General features: G+C 35.9%; 2 protein-coding genes across 2 annotated transcripts in view; one reads left to right on the top strand and one right to left on the bottom strand.

Annotated features, from left to right (window-relative positions):
- The window catches only part of LOC123709392 (flotillin-2), a 158,305-nt gene that overhangs the window by 79,933 nt on the left and 67,396 nt on the right, over positions 1 to 10,976 (bottom strand). The gene's annotated exons all lie outside the window — the stretch shown is intronic.
- On the top strand, positions 11 to 2,426 carry LOC123709389 (glucose dehydrogenase [FAD, quinone]-like). The gene is made up of 2 exons (XM_045660690.1): positions 11 to 151; positions 564 to 2,426. Exons 1-2 carry the CDS (start codon positions 11 to 13, stop codon positions 2,271 to 2,273), a joined length of 1,851 nt encoding a protein of 616 aa, XP_045516646.1. The 3' UTR covers positions 2,274 to 2,426.

Below are 10,976 nucleotides of genomic sequence, written 5' to 3'. Positions count from 1 at the left end.
GAATTTAATAATGGAGGCGGCTGGAGCATTGGCGAGCTTGGCACCGTCGCCTATCACCGTGCTAGGTCTGATACCACTCCTGGCTCTCGGGATTACGTATTTCAGATATCAGCAATTCGATCCAGAATCATACATAGCGGATTTAAACACTGTGAGTATTATGGCTTCATGTATATATTTTGGAGCGTTGAATAGACAGTTAACAATAATAGCTAAATAAAAATTCAGTTCTAAAGCGCATTTCTGCTTAAGCCACTAATCTGATTATCTACGAATGAATAATCTATGTATTTTCAATGATACGGACTGCCAGTTTCTAGGTAGTACATAATAAATTGTAAAACCATTATATATTTAGTTAAAAAAGCGATTGAATTTCAATTTTCGTGTATATTTTTTTGTAAAAATATCTTTAAAATATAATTTAGGATCGCAAATGCAACTCTAATGAATAAAATGAAATTAATGTTAGTTAAAATGATATCGCCTTAACAATAATTAACGAAATTTAATAGGCACTCTACAATTTTTTTTTATTGTTTGTTTTAATTCATTTATTTCAGATTATGCCGATCTACGACTTCGTGATTGTGGGCGGAGGTTCAGCAGGCGCTGTGGTCGCGTCTCGACTGTCAGAAGTAGGCAACTGGACAGTATTACTTCTGGAGGCTGGCCAAGATGAAAACGAAATTTCTGATATCCCTGCATTGGCCGGCTATACACAGCTCTCTGAGATGGACTGGAAATATCAAACAACTCCCTCTCACAACCGCTCATATTGTTTAGCTATGAACGGCGATCGCTGCAACTGGCCTCGAGGCAAAGTTCTCGGCGGGTGCAGCGTACTCAACGCAATGGTGTATGTAAGAGGTAACAGAAACGACTACGATCTTTGGGAAGCTCTCGGAAACCAAGGCTGGTCGTACGATCAAATACTACCATATTTTCTTAAGTCAGAGGACAATCGAAATCCGTACTTAGCAGACACTCCGTATCATGGCACTGGCGGATATCTAACTGTACAGGAGGCTCCGTGGCGTACACCGCTATCAGTGACCTTTTTAAAAGGCGGCATGGAACTGGGTTACGAATTTCGCGATATTAACGGCGCGAAACAAACCGGTTTCATGTTGACTCAAGCGACTATGCGCCGTGGGAGTAGGTGCAGTACGGCCAAAGCTTTCATCAGACCGGTTCGACATAGAGAGAACTTACACGTCGCTTTAGGTTCGCAAGTCACGAGATTGTTGATCAACCCCGTCAAAAAGCAGGCGTACGGAGTTGAATTCTTCCGCAATGGCGAACGTCATAAAGTCAGAATTAAGCGTGAAGTCATTATGTCCGCCGGTGCCCTCGCAAGTCCTCAAATACTCATGCTTAGCGGGATCGGACCGGCGGAACACTTGAAGGAGCACAACATCCCTGTTGTAGCTAATTTAAAGGTCGGGCACAATTTGCAAGATCACGTCGGCTTAGGCGGTTTGACATTCGTCGTCAATAAGCCAGTGACATTTAAAAAGGACAGATTCCAATCTCTCTCCGTCGCCATGGACTACATTTTACATGAAAAGGGACCAATGACCACACAAGGTATAGAGGGATTAGCCTTCGTCAATACCAAATACGCTCCTACTTCCGGTAATTGGCCTGATATACAATTCCACTTCGCACCCAGTTCAGTGAACTCAGACGGCGGCGAGCAAATACGGAAAATTCTCAACTTACGTGATAGAGTGTACAATACAGTGTACAAGCCGATAGAGAGCGCTGAAACCTGGACGATACTTCCATTACTATTGCGCCCAAAAAGCACTGGATGGATAAAACTGAAAAGCCGTAACCCATTCCAACCGCCCTCGATTGAGCCTAATTACTTTGCTTATAAGGAGGACATACAAGTTTTAACAGAAGGCATTAAGATCGCCTTTGCGCTCTCAAACACAACAGCGTTCCAGCGTTACGGGTCACGACCCCACACAATCCCTCTGCCTGGGTGCCAACACCATCCCCTGTTCAGTGATGAGTATTGGGAGTGCTGCTTAAAACATTTCACATTCACAATATATCATCCAACGAGTACGTGTAAAATGGGCCCGAAGTATGACCAAAATGCGGTAGTCGATGCGAGATTACGTGTCCATGGGGTAGCCAATTTAAGAGTGGTGGACGCAAGCATCATGCCGACAATTATAAGTGGCAACCCTAATGCTCCAGTGATTATGATAGCTGAGAAAGCATCAGATATGATCAAAGAAGACTGGCTTGTGTTATGACCGTGTTGAGTGATAAAAACTGAAAGTGTTAGTTCTAAACAAATATTTATGTCACAAAGTACTTTACGTTGTTTATTACAAAACAAATATTGTTAAGTATGTACATAATAGTATACGTACTCGTTAATATTTTAAATAAATAATTGTAACATTTATTTTTCTTTCATTTACTAGTTAAATATGTTTTATTTCAATTGGCACCTTTGGTAAAATCAGGCTATGAAAATAGTCGATATTTTTGCTCACTTCTGTTATTGTAATGTAATTGTATTCAAATGTAAAATTTTAAAAGCTACGCTCCCATACGAAAATATTCTTTTTCCTGTCTGAATGCTTTACAAAAGAGATATTATATCTTGTTCCATACCGTTATGTTACGCTATGCTCTATTTACTCGTAATTAAACCAATTAATTTGGGCCATATTTATAAACGATACGCAACTTGATTAGATAAATTCCTATTAAAATTATATGTATTATAATCTATAGCTAGTAATTATGTTGTTAGGTTACTTAATAGTAAAATCTATTAAGTTCTGTGTAATAATGATACAGTGTACTGACGCCATCTTTAAATCACCGTACAGTTTTTAAAATTTAATACTAAGGAAGGAAGTAAAGCACTGAAACTTCGAATCCCAATAACTTAAAATAATATGGAATATAATGGGTTTTTAACCTACAGTTTCTGCATTATCTACTATAGAAAAATAAAACCATGATATTTATATACGAGTCTTTAATATGCTTCAGCGCCATCTGTCTTGGATAGTTAGAACTACGTAAAATAACAAAAACACCTGCCACGGCATCTTAAATTTATTTATAATAACACTAGAGGGCGCTATCCAACAAATGTAAAAGATTATAACGAAACATTATTTAAATCTAGAACACGTTTCACACATCATAAATAACAAAATCAAATGATAAATTTATTTAAATTTTAACAACTTAGTAATTTAAATTAATCTCGTGGTCTAGAAAATTTCCAGAACACAAAACCTTCATGCTTAATAACTATGAGGGAAAGAAAACAATATCCTTGCATTCGAAGGCACAGATCAAGTCGTTAGGAAAAATAATACGCAGTAAACTTTTTTTTCAGTAACCATTTTGTATACAATAAAACCACAGACTAAAAATTCGTATGTCTCTGGCCCTAAGCCGCTCTCACCAATTGAGCAAGCGGTATTTCCGTACTCAACATTTAGTTTAACACTTCGTATATATAAGGAAGTTAACACATGTCATAGTTATGTAAGCGATCAAATAATAGGTCGCATGACCCAGTGACATTTGCGGTGTTAGTAAAACTAGGTATAGTCTCAAAAGAATCAAATAGCATTATAGGTCTTAATAGCAAAAATTAGGTCACCAAAGCTACAATGACTATTCATAAACATCACGATATCTTTCCATAAAAACCTGTAATGTTTACTTCGTTTAGTGGTTTCGATGTTCGAACGATGTATGTCGTACCGCCATTTCGTTCTAAATTTTGAGAGCTATTAAAATTTTCATACAACATTTAATCTTAATTTTTTTTATTACGACAAATATTAGACTTTACGTATTCTTCGACATCATATAAGGCTTTACTCAACTTTTAAACTTCATATAAAAAATATTTAAGAACGAAAAGTAGGTTAAACCATCCTTGTTCGTCATGTCACTAAGGCCAAATCACCTAGTTCGTAACCAACGTGGTTCGACTCACGTACTGATTTTTCGTAGCGTCGAGTTCCTTATTCCGAATCTCGGAAAATATCTACTGAATATTGTAAATGCACTTTTTGTTTTTAGTGCATTTCCTTTACAAAAAGGGCTTTATGGAATTATTCAGTAAGTCCAGTAAAAAAAATATAAAACCGTAATATTTGGAGATTTAAAAAGAGTGTCGGAGAGTTTATTGCCAGTTCTTCTCTTCCGTTCTACGCCCCTGATTTGAGAACTGGCAGTAAATGTAAAATTAAAAGCATTTCATATATCCTTCTGTTTTTGACGTAGGTACATAAGTGTACATTGTGTTACCTGAATGAATGATTTAGATTTTTTTTTTAATTTCATCTGTTATATTCGATAATTTATTCTTGTTATTGATTAGAGCAAAATTATATATGTTAATATAGTTTATATTTTGCGAATCATTAAAGAATATCTAAATATATTATTAACTTTGATGGCGTATATTGGTCACATATACTTCATAAACGAAAACTAGATAATTGGATAATAATTAAGGTAATTCGTGTTTTACATATATTCATTTTTATATACTACGTTTTACTTTACATAACCTGTACGTGAAATACGTGAATTAGTTAAGCGTATCCACTTATTCAAAATTTGTATGAAACCAGCGTAATCATTTTCTTAATAGACAAACCGATGAGCAGCCTTCTCTGCCTGACAAGCCGTCGTATTTGTGTCTATGGTGTGCCGCTTCTTTACGATGTTTTCTTTCGGCGTATAAGCAAATGTTAAATGTCCACATAGAAAGAAAAGTCCACACTTCTCTTTATAAATACTACAACACAATTGTCTTCTTAAAGAAACATTAAGCTAAGTTAAACGTCACGTGTCGTACTACACTACTATTATATAATACAATAATTAAAGATGACCCAGTAGCATATAAATTCATCTCACAGCCCTACAGCCGTATGTGGCGTAGCTGGGCCTACTATCGCATAGGCACATTCGCAATACTGCGTGATGTTGCGTGGTCTCACATCGGGGCCAACAACGCCGGCACTCACGTACGCCGAATTATATAAGATCATTTTACGCAAAATCAACTAGACGTATCGATTGAGTTCTTTTGTTTCCAAATATGTATTTTTGTTATGACTTGGTTGAAAGTGATACTGTATATTTATTATGTCAGTTCAGGAAGATGATTTGTTACTCGACTTGTTTAAGCTATCGCGGAATATGGTTTAGGAGTATTAAGATTAGCCTGCATCGTGTACTTCTTCTAATCCGGTACTCTCTTGACAGAGCGGTCGTGATCGCTATGTAGTAGTGGTGTTAAACGGGGCAGATGTGATGCACTTCACGACGTTTCGCCATCGTTGCCAATAGTGTACCTCCTACGGCAGACTTGATCTAGTCCAACGCGTAGGTGACCTTCCGCGCGGTCTAGTGCCTTCTACCTTCCCCTGGACAACAAGGCGTTCTATGGACTGAACACCACGCCGAGATATGTGTCCGAAGAATGTAAGGATGCCAGATTGTACTGTTGAAAATACCGAGTTCTTGAAGTAATGAGACATTTGTACGAAACTCGGTCCACGACACCCCAAGCATTCTGCATCAGCACCACATTTCCAGAGCGTCTATTTTCTGTTTTTCCACATCTCGCAAGGTCCACGCTTAAGCCGCGTACAGAAATATGGGGAATATAAGAGTCTTCACGTGCCTGGTCTTCGTGGCATTTGTTATATTCTTGTTTCTCCATATGTTTTGCATTATGTACACACCCACGTATATCCTGACTTACACACAATCACACAACACACCCGAATTAGGTAGAGCTTTTCTTTCTAAGTTTCGTAAATGTGTGAATATTTTTGTATATATTACTAGCTGACCCGGCAAACTTTGTTTAAATAATTTCTAGAGAATTTCTAGTGTGAAAATTTAGGGTTGTATGTATTTTTTAATGCCACATTATTTAAAAAAAATATATTTCTTTTGGGGTGGACTTGGATCACTTAGGGGTTTGAAATATAGATAGTAGCCGATTCTCACACTTACTCAATAGGAACAATAAAAAACATAAGAATCAGTCGAGCCGTTTCGGAGGAGTACGGGCACAAACATTCTGACACGAGAATTTTATATACATATATATAGAGATATATTCCATATTTTTAGTATAGTTGTTTTTTGTTATATATAATTCAGTTAGCTGTAGGAGTACGAAACAAATACATATATATAGTCATGTGTAATGCACATGGCGACTCACATCTCTGAGGTCGTAGGGTCGATCCCCAGCTGTGCACCAATGGATTTTCTTTCTATGTGCGCATTTAACATTACCTCGAACGGTGAAGGAAAACATCGTGAGGAAACTGGCTTGCCTTAGACCCAAAAAGTCGACGGCGTGCGTCAGGCACAGAAGGCTGATCACCTACTTGCCTATTCGAATAACAAATGATCAAGAAATCTACGTCATAAAAAGGTTGTAGCGCCATTGATTTATTTTTTATTTTATGCGCATGGGGTATATAAATAACGCTTATGCATGGATCAACGATTGCTCAATACTTGTGTTCGTCGCGCTGAAATTTGGAGCACTACACTGGTTTAGCTAGAAGCACTGGGTCATTACTGAATGTATTAGATACAATATATACAATAATCTACACTATTTTATTTGGCGAAAAATCTAATTCAAAAGACCTGTCAAGGACTAAAGGGTTGGTTGTACTAGCCCCGCACGTTGATATTGCGATGGAACCTTGTCACAATAACAGCTCCGTGACGTCATCCACCGCAGAAAAGTACAGGTAATAAAAAAGTTAATAATAATGATATTCATTCATTTGCTTGAATGTAGGTGAACAATCTGTATCGGTAATCTTCGTTTCGTGTGAGGTGTTGCCACCTCTGGTGAAAAAAGTTTATAATCAAGGGTTACATTATATACATATATTTAATATGTATTTAATTATAAATATTATTATTATATACTAATAGGTATGCCCAAAGTAACTTCTTCTCTTCTTGGCGTCTTAAATAAGTACCTAATCTAATTTATTTTGATATTTCTGTAAAAAGTCCAGTATGTCTCTCTTAAAAATCATTTAATTATGCTGTAAGATCAAAAATTCACGAATATCAATAAACCAATATTTGAAGAGTCCACTCAGGTGTGTCATTGCCATTGGTTTTAATATTATTCGCCATCAGGCTAGACTTACCTTATCGTATAAATATATATCTTTAAAATAGGTTAGGAAAAAAGATTCTTCGCATTTTTTAATATAGTTTATTTACATTGAACTAAAGTATGTAAGTACCATTTTGTTCGATAACTTTTTGCCATCTTGTAGGTAAGAACGTGATCCCATTGCTATAGAAATTTTGGGGCTTCTGATCAAAATACCGCGGCAATTGGTTTCGGCAGTCCTCTCGAGACATTGACCTGACATTGCCTAAATAATTCTAAGGAGAGATGGAAATCTGAAGGCACAAGGTCAGGACTATACGACACATTCATTAACACCTCACAGCCGAGCTCTCTTAATTTTTGCCGAGTGGCTAAAGATGTGTGAGGTCTAGCGTTATCATGATGAAAAATCACACCCCTTCTGTTGATTAATTCCGGCCGCTTTCTCTCAAGTTCTTGCTTATATCTCATTAGTTGTTCGCAGAAGAGTTCAGAATCGATGGTCCTGCCTGGTGGTAACAGCCCATTATGAATAATTCCCTTCCAATCCCACCATACACACAGCATCAGCTTGTTGCGAATTAACCCGGGTTCGCCAGTCTGTGAAGCCTGACCGACCATTGGACACGAGCCTTTTCGCACGTTCTTGTCATACGTGATCCACTTTTCATCGCCAGTTATCAGCTTCTTCAAAAATGGTTCGATTTCATTACGTGGTAATAAAGAATCGCAAATTAGTACACGGTTCATTAGGTTTTCTTTCAGTGAGCTCGTGAGGTACCCAAATAACGAGCTTTTTCGTGTACCCAGTTATTTCAAATGCGCCAAAACTGTTTTGTAATCACTGATATGCCGATCTTGCTCCACTTTTTCAAAATTTTATCCGTAATAGAGCGACCAGAGCGACGTGCATCTTTGACATAAAAATTCCGGAAACACTTAAACCAAATTTGTGCTACTCTCACAGACACTGCACTAGGTCCATAAACATCGCAAAAACATTTAGCGGCTTGCGTTGCATTTTTACCTTTTGTGTAGTAAAATTTTACGTACGAAAAATAAATAAAAATACACATTTTCCTAATTTGAATTTGGAATAATTTTCTTTAAATTGTAAACTTTTAATGATACCAAAACCAGTCAGATATACAAATAATATAGCCAAAGAGATTTTATTACAGATTCATACATACTATAATGAATAATACTTTTTCCCCAACCTAATAAATGTCACCGAAATATAACAAAATCCACAACTTCATAAATTTCCTAGGCAATTTATATCTAACGGGCCCGCTAGTTTATAGTATAACTTTTGAATGTGTTTTTTGGTAATATCCCAAAGAGCACAAATAGCAAAAATACCACTAGACCAGCGAGTTTGCGAGTCATATTTATTTTATTACACTTAATGTTATTAGGCACAGATAATCATAACCGCTTCTTCACAATAGATAAAATAATGATGCTCGTGAAAGCTTTAGTCTGTGGAGGCAAGAGCACATTACTGACGTAATCAGCCCCATTACCGCAGAGCACTTTCGATTTCTGGATGAAATCGAAGCTGTTTCCTGATTGAGAATAAGCATTGAATTGTGAATGGTGTTTGATAAAACATTTTCTGCACTTCAGACATTTTTATTTAACTTTTCAGGTAATATTATTTAGTTATACAACATGAACTTAACTTAAATTAACCAATTTAACAATAGGAGATATGTCGAAGAATTTTGAAGTTTAAAGTGAACTTTCCAGGTGATTTTAGGATGTAATGACGGGATCTGAGTATTTGTAGTTTACCAGGATACTTTTATCGTGCTCTTACTGATGCAAAGACACGACCAATACAATAAAAAGTTACAGCAACTATTATAGAAATTATAGCAAGTAAAATTATTGTAAAAAAAGTCTATGGTATTGTCTTTGGTTAACATAGCTTAAATAATTATAAGTTTATAATAATACAAATAGCTTTAATCCGGTAAAAAAATTGTTTTCTTTCAATAAAAAGGTCTATTACAGAAACAATAAGAGTTTATGTCTTAAAGTATTGTTTAAAATTTATGTAGCTTTTCAATAAAAAATACAAAACCAAATGTATGATAATTAACAAAGAATTGCCATGAACGGTTTACCCTAAATAAATATTATAATACTTAAAAATATTGGTTTGTATATGTTTATGTGACTGTGCGTGTTTATTTGTATGTTTAATATATATATATATATTATTTCGTATATCATTTTTGTAGGAGGCCTTTATCTTATTAAAAATGTTACATCGAAAAAATAAATCTTTACACCGGTTTTTATTTGTGTTAACAAAGAAAAGAGTATGTCCTGTTCTCCGTCTATGTACAAAAAAAATAAACTTCCTATAAAGAATAAAATAGTTGGCATTTCAAGAATTTAATTCAAATCATTTTCCGCAATAAACCGAGTTTTTTATTTTCTTGATCAGGTATTGAAATTTCTGAATCTCGTCAATTTCTCTCGTATTAAATTTCTAAGAACATTTATTAGTATTTAATATTAAGCAATACGAATTACGTGGCTCACATGCAATTTTTAAAGCTGTTTATATGTTAATTCATTGTATGATACACTCAGTCCACGTAATTGACATAATTGAACATTTTCTTAATCACACCGGAACTAAAATTGTTTTATCATTAACCCCAAATATTGCGTTCGCCAAATAAACGTGAAATTGCTATACAGGTAACATTTTTAAATCTATTTCCAAATGTGAAACCATGCGTTTATTACAATTGAGTAACATGTGAAAAACGCCAAAACTGTTCGCTCTACGAGGGGTGTTCAATAAATAATGTTAATGGGATAAACACTCCTTGGAAAGAAAAAAAAATAAGTTTGGTCTCACAGATTTTTAGTAATAAAATAGTTACGTTATATAATATAGGTTTTTTTTCCTAGAGAAGTCATTTGTTTGCGTCGTGATGGGACGTGTTATATAAAAAATAATAAATCCGATGTTCGTGCTGTAAGGAAATATTAGGTCCTTACATATGAAATTGGCGTTTTGTCGTACTGGCCACTTTGACCTCAAATACCTCCTCTTTGGTTAGGCATTTCAAATTCAAATTTGTACAGCTATTTACTCATGTATTTGTGCTTCGATAACCGTCATTCATTTGTTTTTTTCTGTTTGCGTCACTCATTTTACAAAATGGAAAACTTAAAGTATCGCATTATTTACGAGTACGAGTTCCGCCGTGGCACTAGTGCTGCGGAAACGACTCGAAGGGTGAATGATGTGAAAAGAAAAGAAAACACAGTTCGTTTTTGGTTCCAACGTTTTCGTTCTGGAAATTTAGAAAAATGGATTCTTTACTATAATCGGAAGCGCTCAGCGCAATGGTTGGATCCTAGCCAGCCAGCCAAAACCTGCCCCAAGCGAAAATTAACCCCAAAAAAAACCAACCAAAACTAAACAACCTAGGCTGGTCAATCGCTCCACGCCACGGCTACTTCACAACAACGCTAGACCACACACTGCACAACAGACGGCTACCAAATTAGAAGAGCTTCAATTGGAATGTCTAAGACATCCTCCGTACTCCCCGGACCTTGCTCCAACAGATGACCATTTTTTTCGAAATTTGGACAATTTCTTGCAAGGGAAAAAATTTAACTCTGATGGGGCAGTCCAAATCGCCTTCACAGATTTTATTGATTCCCGTCCGACTGTTTTTTTTAGTAAAGGGATCAATGAGATGGCAAAAGTGCATAGAAAACAATGGTTCATACTGTGATTAATTAAATATATTATATTTAA

Source organism: Pieris brassicae, chromosome 5, assembly GCF_905147105.1.
Source record: "Pieris brassicae chromosome 5, ilPieBrab1.1, whole genome shotgun sequence".
Classification (NCBI taxonomy): domain Eukaryota; kingdom Metazoa; phylum Arthropoda; class Insecta; order Lepidoptera; family Pieridae; genus Pieris; species Pieris brassicae.
The sequence above is the reverse complement of the archived record's forward strand: the minus strand, read 5'-3'. Positions and strand labels throughout refer to the sequence as shown.

What these genes read in the sequence shown, in the direction of transcription:
- LOC123709389 (XM_045660690.1), top strand. Translation starts at nt 11, where the DNA reads ATGGAGGCGGCTGGAGCATTGGCGAGCTTGGCACCGTCGCCTATCACC. An exon ending in ACATAGCGGATTTAAACACT is followed by an intron (nt 152 to 563) that starts GTGAGTATTATG and finishes CATTTATTTCAG; the next exon opens with ATTATGCCGATCTACGACTT.